Genomic DNA, 22,034 nt, shown 5'->3' on the forward strand with positions numbered 1-22,034 from the left:
TACTTAGTATGTGATCAGCACTTCCAGGTAGGGGGCGAGTGTGTCTGCCCACCCGGCTGTGCAGTGATATGTTACAGCACAAGCCAATCAACAGGTCCTGGCCAATTGACCGGTGGGCCCCCCTGATTGGCTCATTGATTCACAAACAGAGCTCTGTGATGGTACACATCACAGAGCTCTGTATAGTGACAGGCCACCTTGTTGTTTTTTTCATCCCTTGCTAAGCAGGGGAAAAAACAACAAGATCCCTTAGTAAAATCAGCACATATTACACACATTAACACTTCCTAGGCACATAGGTAACGCTTTAATTGCCCCAGGTGTTAACCCCTTCCTACCCAGTACAGTGACAGTGTATATTATTAGCACTGATCACTGTATTAGTGTCACTGGTGATGTCAGTGGCAGTTAGTCAGTTTCCACTCAGTGTCAGTTAGTGTCATACTGCCACAGTGCCACTATAAGTCGCTGATCGCCACCACTAGTATAAATAAATAAATAAATAAATAAATAAATAAATAAAAATTCCAATATATTTACTGTCATTTGTAAACGATATAACATTCACGCAAACCAAATAATATACACTTATTGGGATTTTTTGACAAAGACATGGAGCAGAATACAATTTGGCTCAAATTTATAAAGACATTTTATTTTATTTTTTTTATTGGATATGTTTTATAAGAAAAAGTAAAAATAATGGGGTTTTTTTTCTTTCAAAATTTTCAGTCTTTATTCATTTATATAATAAAAAATAAAAAACCCAGAGGTGATCAAATACTACCAAAAGAAAGCTCTATTTGTGTGGAAAAAAAATTGTATAAAAATTTAAATTGGGTAGTGTTGCATGATCACGCAATTGGCAATTAAAGTAGCGCAATGCCGCATAGCAAAAAATATCCTGGTCATGAAGGGGGGGGGGGGTTAAATCTTCCGGAGGGCAAGTGGTTAATATTTATAACAAAACAAATTTGATTATATTTTTAACAGACCAATAGGGAGAAAATAAAAGAACACCATTGTTAAGGTTTACTTATACTTTATTGTTGTTGGAGACAGGGTTTATCGTGACCTTTGAAAAATACATTATATCCTTTAAACTGGGAAACCAAGGATAATGTCTACTTTATTCCTTCTTGCTATAGAGCAGGAGTCTCCAAATTACATGCCATGGTCCACATTCGACCCGCTACGAGATTTAATCTGGCCCACAGTTAGAGTGAATGGCATATACTCAGACCCTAAGCACAGATTGAGGGCTCAAATCAGTTGGGCTCCACTTCTGATGGGGACACTGATGTAAAGGGGAGAACTCTGAATGGCAACCTGATGTAAAGGGGGACTCTGATATGCAAGGGGGGGGGGTCTGAAATGATGGGGGGGTTCTGATGTTATGGAGAAATAAAAAACATGACAAACCACAACAAGCGCACAACAAATTTCAATTTCACAGAGTCCAATATATATGGTTGGTCAGGGCGCTATCCCAAGGACATAGGAACATGTACAATCCAATTAGTCTATGTTTCCAATGGCCTGTAGCTTCCCATTCAGATCCCAGGTAGATCCATTAGAGGCTCAAAAGATAAAAAGACAGGAGCATGATCCCAATAACCCCATAACCATATTGCTGACCACATAACTTATACCGTAAGTATCAAAGGCTTCCAAATGACAGCCGAGACCGGGATAGTAGACAGCAGCGACTGTACAGGATCTTTCAGCAGCCCCACTTGGAAACAGATGACATTTATGGATCAGAATGGGAGGAGATTAGCAGTCTTTGTCCAGTCAGCCCCAAGTGGGGCAGGTTTGACAAAGGAGGTTTTTTCCTTCCAAACGTGTTAGCGCCCCGTTACTCCTATGTAGGTAATGCCACGAGGCTTCACCGTGGTGGGGTTTGCTGCGGTCATTGGCGGACACTACTTGTCACTGTGCGGGTTCCCTGTGCCGGCTGAAGGATCCTGTACAGCCACCACTGTGTTCTCTGCTGTCATCCGGAAGTCTTTGATGTAGGTGTGCTTTGTTTTTATTGCATCAATAAAGGCTACAGTGTTTCTTATTGGGATTGCGCTCCTGTCTTTTTATCTTTTGGTATTACGGAGAAGCTTCTGGTGTGAAGGGAAGACTTCTGATGTGATGGGTGGACTCCTGAAGTTTTTTCTTGGAGCAAGTTTTTTCATTCACTAAAATGTTATATAATAATTTTTTTTTTAAATGTGACCCTTAAATATTTGCAAAAATATTCAATGTGGCCCTCATACTGAAAGGTTTGGAGACCCCTACTTTATAGCATGTTGGAGGCTTACTATAGAGTTTGGGCTAACAAATATTCAGATTTTGTGGCTATATATGTGGCCAAGCTATTGGTGACATTGAGCTTTACATTTAAATTTGCCCACAGTAAAGTCACCATCAGATCTCTTATAACTTAAAGCTCCCCAATTAAGGACATTTCCAGCTATCCCTTTCTTATCATGAAAGTCTACAATTTCTTGTGAGGTCAGCACTCTATCCCAAACATGGACATCTGTCACTTCCCCCACCTCTAACTTTGGTTTACCACCTAAGAAAATCTGACCAGGGCCTAAAAAAATATTTGGATTCCTATAGGATATGACTAATTCTGGGTATTTTCTTCTCTCAGAGATCTTTCCGTTGACCCACAGACTCATCTCGCCATTCTGGGAGTCCCAACTCAAGCAGATGTTTCGTTGTTTTCTTTTGTCATCGGTGGGGAAGTAGACGTCCACCTTTTGTCCTTGAACCCAGACCAGACCAGCGTTGGAGTCAGAACCGCTTCCAAGAATGAGGAATAGAAAGTTAAACTGCAAACCACTCATAAGGCTTAACATAACGCTCTCCGTCAGGTTTGAGCAGGATCTCAGGCAAACAGAGAGCTGGAAGCTAGGACCATCTCCATCATATAAGAGTTGTACAGGCAAGCTGAAATTCTTTGCAAAAATGAAAGACTTGTGAGCCATATCTGTAAAGGAAAAATTGATTATGGTGAGTTGTATGTGAGATAGTACTCGTGGGTTAAAGGTGGTATGTACTGTATAAAGATTAAAAGTCCCTGAAAGCTCTGTGACCATATGAAAGTAGGTAGCTCCATATACTGTATGGGAGCTGTTTTAGCTGCCAACCTCTGCGCCCTCTCTTGCTCACTCCTGAGATGGACTATGGGATTTGTAGTGTGCATAAAGCAGTGCACATGACCACAACTAACGTGCACTGCTTGTTCCAAACAAATTAAAGTGAAGGGGTGGGGGGGTCATTAGCTCATGGAGGATGCAAAATGCAAAATACAAAGATGCAGAAAAACACTGGAAGAAACTATTTAATGAAGAATAGATTACAGAGAAATTAAAGTGGTTGTAATCCTCAGACATGAAATATGAACAAAGCATATCCCTCTATAGTGTGTCTCAATCCAGAGCACTAAATTGCATTTCTGTCTACTGCTTTGTTCCTCTGCTATCAGCATGAATCACTTCTGACAATTTTTCCTGACACCAAGAGAAAAATGGTGACAGGGGAGGGAGCTCAAGCAGATTGACAGCCTCAGCTCTGTTCCTGTGTGAAGGGGAGAGGGGGGTGTCCCTTCCCTCCAATCAGCTCTCAGTGCTCTCCTCACTGAGATCTGCAGAGTGTAACTTCAACTCCTCGACCCCTTTTTTCTCTATGCTCAGACAAGCTTTATATATTATGGACTTTGAATGACTGTAGAAAAGAGAGGACTGCAGATAACCAGGTACAGCTTATGTAGGATGATTTGTTTCATCTCTGTGTATCACCTGAGGCTAGTCACTTCACTGGATATATGTAAGGGTTTACAACCACTTTAAGTAGTAGATGTGTATAGATTAATGTTGGAGAATACGACTATTGTTTGTTGTGTCACTTTAAAAACACATTTTATCATTTTTAATGGATACACAATGAAATGGATCTACAGTGCCTCGAAAAGGTATTTATACCCCTTGAAATTTTCCACATTTTGTCATGTTACAACAGAAAACGTAAACATTGTTTATTTGGATTTTATGTGATAGACCAACACAAAGTGGCACATAATTGTAAAGTGGAAGGAAAATGATAAATGGTTTTACATTTTTTTTTACAAATAAATATGTGAAAAGTGTGGTGTGCATTTGTATTCAGCCCCCCTGAGTAAATACTTTGTAGAATCACCTTTCACTGAAATTACAGCTGCAAGTCTTTTTGGGGATGTCTCTACCAGCTTTGCACTTCTAGAGAGTGACATTTTTACCCATTCTTCTTTGCAAAATAGCTCAAACTCTGTCAGATTGCATGGAGAGCGTCTGTGAACAGCAATTTTCAATTCTTGCCACAGATTGTCAGCTGGATTTAGGTCTGGACTTTGACTGGGCCATTCTAACACATGAATATGCTTTAATCTAAACCATTCCATTGTAGCTCTGGCTGTATGTTTAGGGTCATTGTCCTGCTGGAAGGTGAACCTCCACCCCAGTCTCAAGTCTTTTGCAGACTCCAACAGGTTTTCTTCTAAGATTGCCCTGTACTTGGCTCCATCCATCTTCCCATCAACTCTGACCAGCTTCCCTGTCCCTGCTGAAGAAAAGCATCCCCACAACATGATGCTGTCACCACCATGTTTCACGGTAGGGATGGTGTGTTCGGGGGGGATGTGCAGTGTTCATTTTCTGCCACACACAGTGTTTTGCTTTTAGACCAAAAAGTTCAATTTTGGTCACATCTGACCATAGTACCTTCTTCCACATGTTTGCTGTTTGCGAGAAGCCATGTGGGGGACACAGCAAACAGGACTTCTTATGGCTTTCAACAATGGCTTTCTTCTTGCCACTCTTCTAGAAAGGCTAGATTTGTGGAGTACTAATATTTGTCCTGTGGACAGATTCTCCCACCTGAGCTGTGGATCTCTGCAGCTCCCACAGAGTTACCATGGGCCTCTTGGCTGTTTCTCTGATTAATGCTCTCCTTGACTAGCCTGTCAGTTTAGGTGGACGGCCATGTCTTGGTAGGTTTGCAGTTGTGCCATACTCTTTCCAATTTTGGATGATGGATTGAACAGTGCTGTGTGAGATGTTCAAAGCTTGTAATATTTTTTTATAACCTAACCCTGCTTTAAACTTCTCTACAACTTTATGCCTGACCTGTCTGGTGTATTCCTTGGCCTTCATGATGCTGTTTGTTCACTAAGGTTATCTAACAAACCTCTGAGGACTTCACAGAACAGCTGTATTTATACTAAGGTTAAATTACACACAGGTGGACTCTTTTTACTAATTAATTGACTTCTGAAGGCATTTGGTTCCACTAGATTTTAGTTAGGGGTATCAGAGTAAAGGGGGCTGAATACACATGAACGCCACACTTTTCAGATATTTATTTGTAAAAAGAATTGAAAACCATTTATCATTTTCCTTCCACCTCACAATTATGTGCCACTTTGTGTTGGTCTATTGCATAAAATCCTAATAAAATACATTTATCTTTTTGGTTGTAACATGACAAAATGTGGAAAATTTCAAGGGGTATGAATACTTTTTCAAGTCACTGTATGTATTTTTATATCTGTTTGAAGTACAACTTTAAGTAAGCTGTGTATTTTTTGGAAAAAAAAGCAAAAATTATAAAAGTGGAACTTAAGCCACAGAGATCTAAAGGGGTTAAACAAAAAAATGGAAACACTAAATGATCTGCAGGTGTGAAAATGATGACATGTTTCCCGTTGAAAGCAGAAGTAATGTAACATTCTTTTGCTTTTGATGCGTGATGAGACACCTAGCTAACAGGTGGGAAGCCCCACTTTCGTCATTCATTGCGTGTCCTGCTAGTAATAAAGTCATGTCAGAGCTTACTGAGCTTCAAAGAGGGCAAATTGTTGGTGCCCGCTTAGCTGGTGCCCACTGCAATCTCTGAACGGTATCATGCCCATAGTCTTTGACTATATTCTGTTGTGTGTCTGCTGTCTCTGGCACTGAACATACACTGAATTTCATGTGTGGCCCTTTGATGTCGGGGATCACAGTTGAGGTCTTCCATATCAAAGAAGTTGACCAAAACTGTCTTAAGACTCTGTTAAGGCTCTCTGGGAAGGTGGGAATCTGATTGGATGCTGAGTTCCCTTGAGAGTTGAGTCAGCCAACTTGACATGGGAGCCTTTAAATAGGGGATCCCACGTCATTTGGGCTTGCTTCAAGCGAGTGGTAGGTTACGGAGAGGAACCCGCTGGATAAGTGCTTAGCATAGGGAAAGGTTCCTGACAAGTAGGGATACTGTACAGTGATAAGAGACTTCTGAGATTCCTTCCATGGTGAGCGCAATGGGAGTTGTCTTGTTCTACCACCCCTCCAGCAGAAGCTGTCCTCCCGATAGTGTCCATCTCAATCCTACTCCATGGGCTGAATTGTGACACCTCAAGTGTCTTGAACTGTATGTAAATACTTCATTACCATACCGTACCTATAAAGTTCCAGTTGGCAAGAACTCCCAAGTGGGTACCTATACCAAGGCCCTGCCTTTAAGCGCTGTCTCCCTTTGCAGCTGTTGTAGCTACTTGGACAGCAGTGATGCATAAAGATGTAAAAATTATGAACTCAGGCATTTTACCAAAAATAGTGCACTTAAAGCAGAACTTCACCCAAAAGGGGAAGGTCCTCTTGTTTGCTTCCCCCCTCCCTCCTCCACTGCCACATTTGGCACTTTTTTTGGGGGGGAGAGGAGAGGGGGTACCTGCCTTTGACAGGTACCTACTCCCACTTCCGGGTCAGATCTTCAAGGATGTTCAGCCCCTCCTCCTTCCCCCCATAGTTTTCTGGGACACACACAGGTCCCAGAAAAATCCAGGACCATTCACAAAACGCAGCGCAGCTCACGCATGCACAGTGTCAGGGCTGGGCTCAGCCCTTCCTTCTCTGAACTGGCTGCTCAGCTGTCGGCTAATTGCCAGCTCCCATCTCTCTCCACAGTTACTCAGCTGTTGTTGATATCCTGCTCGTCAGCCCTGCCTTCTTAAGCAGTCCAGTCCAGAGGAGCTCTGCCTTCGTCTTGGTCAACCTCACAAGAAACATTTCCTGTGTTCCTCTTTAAAGACTGGCTTTGTTGACATCCCTTCTGGCTCCGGATCCTGCTTGCTGTTCCACTACTTTGATCCCTGACTTCTGGCTTGGCTGACTATTCGTTCCGGTTACTGAACTTTGGCTATATTTTGACTACGTTTGTTCTTTTTACTTTTGTTATTAAACAAGTGTGATTTAACTGTACTTCTGTCTCTGTCTGATTTCATGGTTTTTGACACACAGTAGGAAACCGGCTGTGAAGCCGGAAGGATTCACTGCCGGTTTCCTTTACCTAAGATGCCTGCGCCTGCACCCAAAGCCGATCATCGCTGGATCCCTGAACAGGTAAGTGTCCTTATATTAAAAGTCAACAGCTACAGTATTACAGACTTTTACATTTTTGTGGGGAGACTGGAGCTCCTCTTTAATCATGTTACAGCCAATGTTCAGCTAAGATACTGACTGCATTGTTGCACTGGGGAAAGAACTTGCAAATCTGTATATAAAAATGTGATCTTCAAAATACGACACAGCAAGCCAGTAGTTGTGTGAATTATATTCTGGCTAACTTTACAATGCAGGGTAAATACAAGAACTTCACATGATAGTCCAGTTTATTGAACAACAGAAAGGAGAAGGAAATGGGACTGTGAGGGATGGAGGCTTGCCACTGCTACAACCAGGTTTTGTTAGGTAACATTAGCATAAGTCCAGTTTATTGATTGTTCTCATGTCTCCATTCTAATAAATGTAAATCCATTGTTCAGTTTAAATGTCCCTGTGTCATATGTGCAAAGTAATGTTTCATTTCCATATCTAATCAAAACAAAGTAAGATAAGATTTGTTTATTTTCTTTCTATATCAGCTTATAGCAGTTAAAAGGGATTGCAATGTGAAGCAGGCTTTTAAGAAGAAAGCCATCTGTTTTCTATTGTGAATAGTGCTGACACTCAAATTCCTACAGTGCTCAAAGATCAAAAAAGATCATTAAAGTATTAAACTGGATGATTTTTTTGGCAGATCAATTAAAATGTGACCTGTACCGGTTTTCTCCGGTGGTGCATTAGTTCTAAAGTGGGGCTTTCCATGCCAAAACATGTAACAATTCAACTTTCCTAAAAATGTTACCGCCCTCTAAGCCAGGCTTTCTCAACCTTTTCAACACAGGGGAACCCTTGAAACATTCCGGTCTCAGGGAACCCCTGCTAAAACTTACTATATCTACAACTCATGAGACATTAGTGTGATGGTCAGTGAGAAGAATGCTCCTTACACACAGGGGAGTATCTCCTGCGAACAAGGCACTTGCCTTGGGTGGCATTTTTCAGGGGGGCAGCACCCCCCCCCCCCAGGCGATTGCACTATAGCCGCGCTATAATTCTGGAAGGGAATCTACTGATATCCTCCCACTACCGCACCCCTCCTCCCCTCGCACCCACTGCGGCATGCACTCGGGCGGGTGTAAAGAGCCAATCACAGCTGAGCTGATCACAATGTAAACACACTTGCCAGTTATTGGCATTCCTTTCCTCGTGCTTACAGTGTGAAGAGAGGAGAGAGCCAGTAATCAGCCTGTGTGAAGAGGGACATCTACACTGATAATCAGTGCCCTGATCATCAGTGCAGCCCCAACAGTGCTGCCCATCAGTGCTAATCAATGCTGTCAATCAGTGCCATCTATCAGTTTCCATCAGTGCCATCTATCAGTGCTCATCAGTGCTGCTTATCAGTGCTGCATATCAGTGCCCATCAGTGCCGCCTATCAGTGCCCATTAGTGCAGCTTCATCAGTGCCTGCCTCCTCCTCAGTGCCCACCAGTGCCACCTCATCCTCCGCCCTGCTGACCCTGTCCTATGTCTTATGTCCTGCTGACCCCATCCACTGCCCCATTGACCACATATGTGGCACTTGGACGAATCATGCCTCAGGGTCTGATGAGGAAGCCACAGCTGTTCACTGTAAATGGCTGCAGCTTCCTCATCAAACCCTAAGACAATAACATTATAACGTTGCTGGGGCTGGACAAATTTAGATGGGGGGGGCGCCCGATTTTAGTCTTGCCTAGACCAGCACAAAGGGACCAGAATGTCGCTACACCAGTCTGGGGATTTGAAATACTCCTGGCTTTCTCTCCTCTTCTTGCAATGCTGACAGAATGGGCTAGATGAACTTCGAATGGTCAACGCTGTCCATGTGACAGAGCTGACCAATAAAATGCCACCTGTACCTACACGTTGTGATGCTGAGAGGTACGAAAAGATGATTGAGCTGCGGGGATTTCAAATTGAAGCGGCGTTCAGGTCCTTGACAGAGCAGGATCGCGGGACTACAGTACAGCAGAACCTGGGGAGAGGATGGGGAGGGGTCCAGTGTAAGACCTTACAGATCTTCTGTAAAGGTGAACTTACACTTTAAAGCAAACCTCAATGCACTGTTTTATTGGGCGACTATGTGGCAGATGAGGTTTAATGTTGATAAATGTAAAGTTATGCACTTGGGGGCTAAGAATATGCATGCATCATACATACTAGGTGCCGTACGACTGGGAGAATCAATGGTGGAGAAGGATCTGCGGGTTTTGGTAGATCATAAGCTCAATAATAGCATGCAATGCCAAGCTGCAGTTTTCAAAGCAAGCAAAATCCTTTCTTGTATTAAGAGAGGTATGGACTGCAAAGCGAGAGATATCATTTTGCTCCTGTACAAATCATTAGTAAGACCTCATCTGGAATATGCAGTTCAGTTTTGGGCACCAGTTCTCAAAAAGGATATCGGGGAACTGGAGAAAGTGCAGAGAAGGGCAACCAAACTGATAAGAGGCATGGAGGAGCTCAGCTATGAGGAAAAATTAGAGGAACTGAATTTATTCTCTCTTGAGAAGAGGAGGTTAAAGGGGGAATATGATCAACATGTACAAATATATAAAGGGTCGATATAGCGAACTTGGTGTTGAGTTATTCACTTTAAAGGAGTTGTAAAGGCAGTGTAGCAGCCACCCCAGCACCCCCTAATACTTACTTGAGCCCCATCTCTGTCCAGCGATGTCCACGAGTCCCTCATAGGCATGTGCATTTCGTTGCGTTCCGAATCGAAATTCGGACGAATTTTTCATTATTCGGAAATTCGGATGCATCCGAATTTCCGAATGACAAAAGTAAAGAATTTAAACGAATCCGAAAAAAAACGAACGAATTCGAATCGAATTATATATATATATTTTTTTTTTTATGCTTTTCTTTTCTATTATTTTATATTCTATAATAGTATTTTCAATTCAAATTCAAATTCATTCTATACGAAATTCGAATTTCGGAACATGGCTTCTGAAGTTTGAATTTCGTATAGAATGAATTCGAATTTGAATAGAAAAGATTAGAACAGAAAATAATAGAAAAGTATAGACTATAAAAACAATAGAACAGAATAGAAGAAAATATAATATATATATTATATTTTCTTCTGTTCTATTGTTTTTCTAGTCTATTCTATTCTATTATTTTCTATTCTATTCTAATCTTTTACATTCAAATTTGATTTCGGTCTATATGAAATTCGAATTTTGGAAGATGTTATTTATATATATATATATATATATATATATATATATATATATATATATATATATATATATATATATATATATATATATTTTCTATTCTGTTTCATTGTTTTTCTATGCTATTCTTTTCTATTCTATTCTAAACTTTTCTATTCGAATTTGAATTCATTCTATACGAAATTCGAATTTCGGAAGATGGCTTCTGAAAGTGGAATTTCGTATAGAATGAATTCGAATTTGAATAGAAAAGATTAGAATAGAAAATAATAGACTAGACAAACAATAGAACAGAACAGAATAAAATATAATATATATAATTTATTCTATTCTGTTCTATTGTTTTTCTAGTCTTTTCTCTTCTACTCTATTCTAATCTTTTCTATTCAAATTCGAATTCATATTATAAGAAATTCAAATTTCGGAAGATGGTTTTATATATATATATATATATATATATATATATATGTGTGTGTGTGTATATGTATAATATATATATATGTATATGTATAAGATATATATATATATATATATATATATATATATATATATATATATATATATATATATATATATATATATATATATATATATGTGTGTGTGTGTATATGTATAATATATATATATGTATATGTATAAGATATATATATATATATATATATATATATATATATATATATATATATATATATATAAAACCACCTTCCGAAATTTGAATTTCTTATAAAATGAATTCGAATTTGAATAGAAAAGATTAGAACAGAGTAGAAGAGAAAAGACTAGAAAAACAATAGAACAGAATACAAAAAATTATATATATTATATTTTATTCTGTTCTATTGTTTGTCTAGTCTATTATTTTCTATTCTAATCTTTTCTATTCAAATTCGAATTCATTCTATACGAAATTCCACTTTCAGAAGCCATCTTCCGAAATTCGAATTTCGTATAGAATGAATTCAAATTCGAATAGAAAAGTTTAGAATAGAATAAAAAAGAATAGCATAGAAAAACAATGAAACAGAATAGAAAATTTTATATATATATATATATATATATATATATATATATATATATATATATATATAAAACATCTTCCAAAATTCGAATTTCATATAGACCGAAATCAAATTTGAATATAAAAGATTAGAATAGAATAGAAAATAATAGAAAAGAATAGACTAGAAAAACAATAGAACAGAATAGAAGAAAATATAATATATAATAAATATATATATATATTATATTTTCTTCTATTCTGTTCTATTGTTTTTCTAGTCTATTCTTTTCTATTATTTTCTGTTCTAATTCGAATTCATTCTATAAGAAATTCAAACTTCAGAAGCCATGTTCCGAAATTCGAATTTCGTATAGAATGAATTTGAATTGAAAAGACTATTATAGAATATAAAATAATAGAAAAGAAAAGCATAAAAAAACAATAGAAGAGAATAATACAAAAAAATTACCGTATTTATCGGCGTATAACACGCACTGGCGTATAACACGCACCCCAAGTTTAGGAGGGAATTTTAAGGAAAAAAAAACTTTTAGGAGGGAAGCTTAAGGGAAAAAAACTTACATTTAAATGCCCATCATTGCAGCCTTCTCAGTGCAGCCTTGCCCCAGTGCAGCCTTGCCCCAGTGCAGCCATGTCAGTGCAGCCTTGTCAGTGCAGCCTTGTCAGTGCAGCCTTCCCAGTGTCCATTGCAGCCTTATCCCAGTGCAGCCTTGCCCCAGTGCAGCCTTGCCCCAGTGCAGCCTTGCAGCTCGCAGTTCGAAAATCCTGTGATCCCCTGCGATCCTGAGCTTCAAAATCGCCGACCGCGATTTGAAAATGGTGCCGCCGGCGCCAAAATACACAGAGCCGGTCCTCAGCTCTTCTCGGCGGCTCTCGTTCACTTTCGGCTCCACTCGTAGTCCCGCCCGGGATGGGCGTGACTGTGAGCGGAGCTATCCGAACCTAGCCGAGTACACTCGGCTAGGTTCGGGCGGCACTCGAGTGAAGCCGAAAGTGGCCGAGAAGAGCCGAGGACCGGCTCTGTGTATTTCGGCGCCATTTTCAAATCGTGGTCGGCGATTTTGAAGATCTGTCAGCTCAGGATCGCAAGGGATCGGCGTATAACACGCACCCATGATTTTCCCCTGATTTTAAGGGGAAAAAAGTGCGTGTTATATGCCGATAAATACGGTATATATATTTATATATATTTTTTTTATTTTTATTTTTTTTCTATGCTGGTCTATTGTTTTTCTATTCTTTTCTATTCTTTTCTATTTTATTCTAATCTTTTCTATTTGAATGCGAAATCATTCTATACGAAATTTGAATTTCCGAAAATGGTTATACAGAAACAGAATGAAATAGAATGAAATCGAATTCTAATAGAAAAGACTAGAACAGAAAAACAATAGAACAGAATAGAAAAAAATATATATATATATATACACACACATCTTCCGAAATTGGAATTTGGTACAGAATGAATTCAAATAGAAAAGATTAGAATAGAACAGAAAATAATATAAAAGAATAGCATATAAAAACAATAGAACAGAATAGAAAAAAATATAAAATATTCTATTCTAATCTTTTCTATTCGAATTCATTCTGTACCAAATTTCAATTTCGGAAGATGGTTTTATTTATTTTTATATATATATAAAATATTTCTTTCTATTCTGTTCTATTGTTTTTCTATTCTATTCTTTTCTATTAGAATTTGATTTCATTCTATTTCTATATAACTATTTTCTGAAATTCGAATTTTGTATAGAATGAATTTGAATTCAAATAGAAAAGATCAGAATATAATAGAAAATAATAGAAAAACAATAGAACAGAATAGAAAAAATATATTATATATATATATATATATATATATATATATATATATATATATATATATATATATATATACATATATATATATATAAAACCATCTTCCAAAATTCGAATTTCGTATAAAATTAATTTGAATAGAAAAGATTAAAATAGAGTAGAAAGAATAGACTAGAAAAACAATAGAACAGAATAGAATAAGGTATAATATATATATTATATTTTATTCTGTTCTGTTCTATTGTTTTTCTAGTCTATTCTTTTCTATTCAAATTCAAATTCATTCTATACGAAATTCGAATTTCAGAAGCCATCTTCCGAAATTCGAATTTCGTATGGAATGAATTCAAATTCGAATAGAAATGTTTAGAATAGAATAAAAAAGAATAGCATAGAAAAACAATGAAACAGAATAGAAAAAAATATATATATTATATTTTATTCTCTTCTGTTCTATTGTTTTTCTAGTCTATTCTATTTCTATTCTAATCTTTTCTATTCAAATTCGAATTCATTCTATACGAAATTCTAATTTTAGAAGCCATCTTCCGAAATTCGAATTTCGCATAGAATTAATTCAAATTCGAATAGAAAAGTTTAGAATAGAATAGAAAAGAATAGCATAGAAAAACAATGGAACAGAATAGAAAAAAAATATAATATATATATTTAACCATCTTCCAAAATTGGAATTTGGTACAGAATGAATTCGAATTCAAATAGAAAAGCTTAGAATACAATATATTATATTTTTTTCTATTCTGATCTATTGTTTTTCTATGCTATTCTTTTATACTTTCTATTCTATCCTAATCTTTTCTATTGGAATTCGATTTCATTCTATACGAATTTCAAATTTCGCAAAATGGTTATATATAGTTTACTTTTTCAAATTCAGTTATTGTTTTTTTCGAATTTTATAGTTTTTTTCGAATGTGGTAGAAATTTTTCGAATTTGACAGTTTTTTTCAAATGTGGTAGAATTTTTTCGAATTTAATATTTTTTTCAAATGTAGTAACTTTTTTTTGAATTTGATAGTTTTTTCGAATGTGGTAGAATTTTTTCGAATTTGACAGTTTTTTTCGAATGTGGTAGAATTTTTTCGAATTTGATAGTTTTTTTCGAATGTGGTAGAATTTTTTCGAATTTGACAGTTTTTTTCGAATGTGGTAGAATTTTTTCGAATTTGATAGTTTTTTTCGAATGTGGTAGAATTTTTTCGAATTTGACAGTTTTTTTCGAATGTGGTCGAATTTTTTCGAATTTGATAGTTTTTTTCGAATGTGGTCGAATTTTTTCGAATTTGATAGTTTTTTTCGAATGTGGTAGAATTTTTTCGAATTTGACAGTTTTTTTCGAATGTGTTAGAATTTTTTCGAATTTGATAGTTTTTTTCGAATACGGTCGAATTTTTTCGAATGCGGTCGAATTTTTTCGAATTCGAATACGAAACTAAACGAATTCCGAAAACGAATGTAATGAATGCAACGAATTTAACGAAACGAATTAAGTTAAATAACAAATCGAAACGAAACTAAACGAAACGAATTTTTTCATCCTGCACATGTCTAGCCCTCAGCTGTCTGAGACTCTCCTTCCTGATTGGCTGAGACTCAGCAGCAGCGCCATTGGCTCCCATGGCTGTCAATCAAAGTCAGTTCGCCGATCGGGAGGGAGAGAGGGCGGGCCGAATGGCAGCTCCGTGTCTGAATAAAAGGTTTCTTTACAGTAAGGCCCTATTCACACCTGAGTGTAGCATTTTCAGACAAAAAGTTGCATGATTTTACTGTGTTTTGCCACAATTTTCACTGCGTTTTTTACTAAGTTTTTACAGTGTTTTGCTGCGATTTTGTACAGGTCAAAAGGTCACCAATATAAAAAGCAGAAAAACACCCAAATCTGCCTAAAAAAAAAGTTCCAGAACTTGTTTGAGCTTCAGGCGTTTTGGGGCTTCTGGCTTCACTCATTTTGGAGTGGAGATGTAAACCATCTCCATAGATAATAATTGATTGTTTCCCCTTCAGCGTTTTGTAGCTTCAGGCTTCAAGCTACAAAATGCTCAGGTGTGAATGGGGCCTAAGAGCTGTAAAAATGTGGAACAGACTTCCTCCAGAGGTGGTTCTGGCCAGCTCAGTAGACTGCTTTAAAAAAGGCCTGGATTCTTTCCTAAATGTACATAATATAATTGGGTACTAACATTTTATAGGTAAAGTTGATCCAGGGAATATCCGATTGCCTCTCTGGGATCAGGAAGGAATTTTCTTTCCCCTGCTGGAGCAAATTGGATCATGCTTTGCTGGGGTTTTTTGCCTTCCTCTGGATCAACTGTGTGTGTATATGGGATTGTATGATTTTTGTTTGTTTTTTTTATTTGCTTGAACTAGATGGACTTGTCTTTTTTTCAACCTGACTAACTATGTAACTATGTAAGGGAGAAATTAGATCCTAACAATAAGGTCGGGATCCTTATAGAGCCTAAAGCGGCTGATACGAGGTAATTATCCTGTTATAATCATTAAATAAAGTTGCGCTAAAAACTGTGACAGATAAATGGAACAGCAATAGTGCAAACAGAAAGTCCTACAGTGATGTAAAAAACAATACCACTGTGCACTGCTAATCTCCAAAGTGAAGTGTGAGTTCTAAAGGAAAAACCTCCACCTAATAAATTTGCCGCTTACAAGCTCCTTAGACCTCTTATTACAGAAGGTCTACCTCGCTTGTGGCTATTTTATCCAATCCTCCAATGAAATCAATCCTCCAATGAAATCAATTCAATCCTCCAATGAAATCAAGTTGTTGATCGCCCGCCACTCATGGAAGGACTCCATCAGATGAAATTCCCAAGAAAGAGATAAGGCTTCCATAGTGTAAAATCTCCAACATATGGTTTATTTTAAAATAATAGCACTTATAGAAAATAAGTTAAAACATTTGTTAATAAGCCAGTAGGCTCAAGAATGGCAGCCCGTCCTTCCGGGACCTGCGTAACCATGGTGATGTCTGCATGTCGCTCCCCCTACACGTTTTGTCACAAAATGACGTCTTCCTGGGGCAGCTGGGTGGATCTAACAAAAAGGTTGGGATCAGCCTGAAGCGGCTGATACAAGGTAATATCCTATTATAAGCTGACTCTGGGTCACAGGAGTTACAACTTATGAACTAGTTGAATCTGCTGAACATTTCAGCAAAGCTATCGAAACTGGTGGCAGTGCTTTTTGAATCTGACGTGGAGCCTTTTAAGGGACCATACTGCCAGAAAAGTTGCACTAATGTATTGTTGCATTCCCTTATAGCATTTTCCTTCCAAAGTTCACAGTCAATGTTTTTTCCCATGTATTATGTTTGTGTTGTCTTATAGAGTTGTCCTTTAGGGTGGAGACATTGAGGTTTATACTTACCAGTCTGACTCGAAACTCCAGTGACACTTGCAAGGATCAGCAGAATGATCTTCTCCATTTTCTGTGAATTACATTAATTTAAAAAAAGTGTCATTAGAATAAATAGAATAAATAATAGACACACCTCAATAGACTTTTGGATATTACAGTTGATAGCTCCCCACTGTGGTAACCATTCAGTCAATTCACTGTCCAGTGATCACACTCTGGCTGTTATTTAAAACCCCATCCAATGGATCTTTATGGGAACAGTGTGATATGTGTATAATAATCAAGTTGATAGTACAATCAGCCTCACAGATACCTATGGAGTCAGCAATGGGGATTTAATGAATGTACACCAATATTAAATTGATTGTAAACGATCACCGTGTAAAACAACACATTCAGTTTAAAAAAGAAATTAAATGAACATTTTTGTATAGATATAAAAAAAATGATAAATACCCCCTTTTTTCCCCCCTTTTTATAAGTGATCACATTCCCCCTGTTCTCAGCTGCAAAAGAGCTGGGGGGAGGAGAAGCAGCAGCACACTGAGCTTCCCAGTGAATGGCTGGGCATGTCTGGACAAGTCTGATCATTGGAGGAGAGCACATAGCATAGCTAGAGAACTGGACATACTGTTCTCTCCTGCTTAGTGTGATCAGTTTTTAATAGGAAAGCAGAGCAGGAGCACCAGGGATTTCACATAAAGGAAGTAGGGATGAGCCTAACACACCCGGTTCGGTTCGCACCAGAACTTGCGAACAGGCAAAAAATTTGTGCGAACACCGTTAAAGTCTATGGGACATGAACATGAAAAATCAAAAGTGATAATTTTAAAGGCTTGTATGCAAGTTATTGCCATAAAAATTGTTCAGGGTTATTGCCATAAAAGTGTCCTGACCCAAGGGACATGTATCAATGCAAAACAAGTTTTAAAAACGGCCGTTTTTTCAGGAGCAGTGATTTTAATAATACTTAAAGTGAAACAATAAAAATTAAATATTCCTTTAAATATTGTGCCTGGAGGGCGTATATAGTATGCCTGTAAAGTAGCGAATTTTTCCCGTGTTTAGAACAGTACCACAGCAAAATGACATTTCTAAAGGAAAAAAATGCATTTAAAACTGCTTGAGGCCGTAATGAATTGTCGGTTCCCGGCAATATACATAAAAATCATTGAAAAAAATGGCATGGGTTCCCCCCAGGCCATTACCAGGCCCCCTTGGGTCTGGTATGAATATTAAGGGGAACCATGCACCAAAATTTTTTTTAAAAATTACGTGGGGGTCCCCCCAAAATCCATACCAGGCCCTTCAGGTCTGGTATAGATATTAAAGGGAACCCTGTGCCAAAGTTTAAAAACAAAATGGCATGGGGTCCCCCAAAATCCATACCAGGTCCTTATCCGAGCACGCAACCTGGCAGGCCGAGAGAGTGCCCTCCTGAACCGTACCAGGCCACAGGCCAGGCCACATGCCCTCAACATGGGGAGGGTGCTTTGGGGTCTCCCCAAAGCACCTTGTCCCTATGTTGATGGGGACAAGGGCCTCATCCCCACAACCCTTGCCCGGTGGTTGTGGGGGTCTGTGGGCAGGGGGCTTATTGGAACAAGGGGACCTTTAACAAGGGGAACCCCAGATCCTGGCCCCCCTATGTGAATGGTATCGGGTACATTGTACCCCTACACATTCACCAAAAAATGTGTCAAAATGGTAAAAATGACAGTAGACAATTTGGGACCTTAAAAAAAAAAAATCCCGTGATGTCCATTCATCTTCGATCACAGCGTCCGACAGATCTCTTACTGCAGGCTTTCTGCATTGACAGCTGTTATATAGCTGAGGGTGGGGGCCCCCCGGTGATGTAAACGGTGACCCCGCCCCCCTCTGACATTACATGATGTCAGAAGGGGGTGGGGTCCCCCGTTTACGTCACCGGGTTGCCCTGCCCTCAGCTATATAACAGCTGTCAATGCAGAAAGCCTACAGTCAGCAGGAGTTTTTTCCGTTTTTTTTTTTTTTTTCAATTCGTCAGACACTGATTGAAGATGAATGGACATCGCGGGACATTTATTCATTTTTTTAATAAAGAACTTGTCCCAAATTGTCTACTTTCATTTTTACCATTTTGACACTTTTTTTGGTGAATGTGTAGAGGTACAATGTACCCGATACCCATTCACATAGGGAGGGCTGGGATCTGGGAGTCCCCTTGTTAAAGGGGGCTTCCAAATTCCGATAAGCCCCCCACCCACAGACCCCCACAACCTTGGGGCAAGGTCTGTGGGGATGAGGCCCTTGTCCCCATCAACATGGGGACAAGGTGCTTTGGGGGGACCCCAAAGCACCCTCCCCATGTTGAGGGCATGTGGCCTGGTATGGTTCAGGAGGGCGCTCTCTCGTCCTGCGATCTGCCAGGTTGCGTGCTCGGATAAGGGTCCGGTATGGATTTTGGCATGGGATTCCCCTTACAATCCATACCAGACCTGAAGGGCCTAGTATGGATTTTGGGGGGCCCTACGCCATTTAGAAAAAGAATTGGCACAGGGAGCTCCTAATATCCATACCAGACTCAAAGGGCCTGGTATGGATTTGGGGGGGACACCCTACGCAATTTTTTTTTATTTTGGTGCAGGGTTTCCCTTAATATTCATACCAGACCCAGAGGGCCTAGTAATGGACTGGGGGGAGCCACCCATTTTTTCAATGATTTTTATGTATATTGCCGGGACCTGAAAATACATTACAGCCGCAAGCAGTTTTAAATTACTTTTTTTTCCTTTAGAAATGTAATTTTGCTGTGGTACTGCTCTAAACACGGGAAAGATGCTCTACTTTACAGGCATACTAAGGACACCCCCCAGGCACGATATTTAAAGGAATATTTCATTCTTATTGTTTCACTTTAAGCATTATTAAAATCACTGTTCTTGAAAAAGCATCCATTTTTAAAACTATTTTTTGCATTGATACATGTCCCCTGGGGCAGGACCCGGGTCCCCAAACACTTTTTTTGGCAATAACTTGCATATAAGCCTTTAAAATGAACACATTTGGTTTTTCATGTTAGTGTTAGTGTCCCAGACTTTAACTGCGTTCCGCAGCTTTCTAATTTGCCGCAAACCCTGCATATTGTTCGCTGTTCGGCGAACGGGCGAACACCCAATGTTGACTCGAACATCGTGCTCATCACTAAAAGGAAGCAATACAAAGAGAACAGGATACTTTACTTTCTCATACAAGTACAAATACAGCAGGAACATATCAAGAATATGAAGTGTTGTGATAAGAAACGCTTTAAGTCCCCTTTGAAAGTAATCAAATAAATAATGCAGCTCTTCCCTAGATCTAGTACAATGAGTGAGCATTGTCACCCAAGGACATGAAGTGTGTTACTGGAAGGATCACTAGATAAAACGAGTATATAGGCCTTCAAGGACTTTAGACCGCGCATAAGCTGAGGTTGGTTTATTTGTTATGCATTGACTGTATTATATGCAATGAACTTGTTTTCTTGTGAATGTTGTATTTAATGGTTTGTTATAAAAGGCTGCTATGAATGGCCATTCAACGCCAAATAAAATGTGTCGCCTGGTCATTTTGGAAGGGGAGATTGGTCAAGTGTTTAATGTTTTATAGATAATAGGAGCCTTGCATTCTGCAGGTCCCTCAGTCATGCCATTCCCTGAATTCCATCAGTACAATTCAGCGATTCTACTTGTTTGTGGACATTCCTTTCTTGGGATATAAAGGTCAACGGCTGGGATTGTCATGTGGAGGCATATGGCATGGAGTGTGGCACAATATGCTGGAGGGTTTGGGCAGGAGAGGGGGTAGAGACTTGTGTTCCTGGCATCATTAAAAGCAACTTGCAGAGCACCTCTTGCAAACAGGTAAGCTGCATTATATTACATTTTTATTCTTGGGTTTAGATGTACTTTAAGGGGTCCATTTATAAAACATTCATTGCATGAATGTCAGAAACCTTTGTGCAAGCTGAATTAAATTGTATGTTTTCTAATAGATTAATTCCTGTATCATCAGCTCCATCTAGTGGCTAAAATGCGGTATCATTTTCTAAAATACCTCAATGAGACAATATACATTTTGATGGCTAGAAGGCGCTATTGAAACAGGAATTATACTATTAGAAAACATACAGTGAAGTTTCATTCAGCTTGCACTAATATTTCTGAAATTCATGCAACAAATGATTTAGAAAAGGACCCATTAGTGTAATAAAGACTTTTAATAAGGTAATGTGCCCTGTCCACTTCCAATACACAGATATTTTGTATACACATAAGGCCTTTTGTGTATTGGCAGCCCTACTGTATAGAAGCAATTTAGCAACAAGGGTATAGAATTTAGCAGCCTCTACCAATTGCATAATCATTGTTCCCTCTAAGCCCAAAAACCTGTAAACAGTTGGGTAACCACTTCATCCAAGTGCTCTGCTATAAAATGCTGATTCTTTTTCTAGAGTTTAATATTATTATCTCTTGGTGCTTAGGAAGAAAAATCCCTACACTAGTAGATTTGTGTTCAATATTTTTTGTTTTAGGAATGTTTGTTTGATGTTCGAATTACTAGTGGGGGTCAAATTATATTTTAACATCAATAAAAGCTTATTGTTTACAAAAAAAAAAATTGATGTTTGTTTTCGACCCCAGTGATGAGAAACTTCAAAGGAGCAGGATGGAAATTTTCCCTCGAACCAACAAATTTCGAACAGTGTATGTATTATTTGTTCAGTAAAGTTCACTGACTTCAAAATCGAATGTTAAAAGCAAATGAAATTTTGAACTACTTTTGAATGACATTGGTCAAGACGACCAATGTATTGACAATTTGTTGGATAATCTACTAGTTTATACCCAGCTTAAAGTGGTTGTAAAGCCTAAACACCTTAATGCACAGGTGGCAAACACAAGGCCCGCAGGCCGAATTCGGCCCGCCGGGATTTGTCATGTGGACCGCAGCAGCCCCCAGCCGCTACCTCCAGCTCTTACCCGCTCTTCCTGCCGTCACCTGTAAACAACAGAACTTCTGTGTTTACAGTGACAGCTAAGATCTCGGCAACTCCCCGATCCGTGCAGACACCGGCAATGTCGCTCACAGTGGGGCACGGAGGGGTAGGGCAGGGCCAGGTCAGACTGAAGCATCTCCCTGCAGGGC

General features: G+C 38.8%; 1 protein-coding gene across 1 annotated transcript in view; it reads right to left on the reverse strand.

Annotated features, from left to right (window-relative positions):
* Positions 1 to 1,022: 1,022 nt before the first annotated feature.
* Positions 1,023 to 22,034, reverse strand: part of LOC141117720 (C-reactive protein-like) — a 31,089-nt gene continuing 10,077 nt past the window's right edge. Inside the window, exons 2-3 of the mRNA XM_073610726.1 lie at positions 16,872 to 16,932; positions 1,023 to 2,989 (exon numbers count right to left, since the gene is read on the reverse strand). Of these exons, the coding sequence (XP_073466827.1) occupies positions 2,367 to 2,989; positions 16,872 to 16,929 (681 nt within the window). The 5' untranslated portion in view covers positions 16,930 to 16,932 and the 3' untranslated portion in view covers positions 1,023 to 2,366. The remainder of the gene's footprint in view (positions 2,990 to 16,871; positions 16,933 to 22,034) is intronic.

This window comes from Aquarana catesbeiana, linkage group LG13, assembly GCF_042186555.1.
Source record: "Aquarana catesbeiana isolate 2022-GZ linkage group LG13, ASM4218655v1, whole genome shotgun sequence".
Classification (NCBI taxonomy): domain Eukaryota; kingdom Metazoa; phylum Chordata; class Amphibia; order Anura; family Ranidae; genus Aquarana; species Aquarana catesbeiana.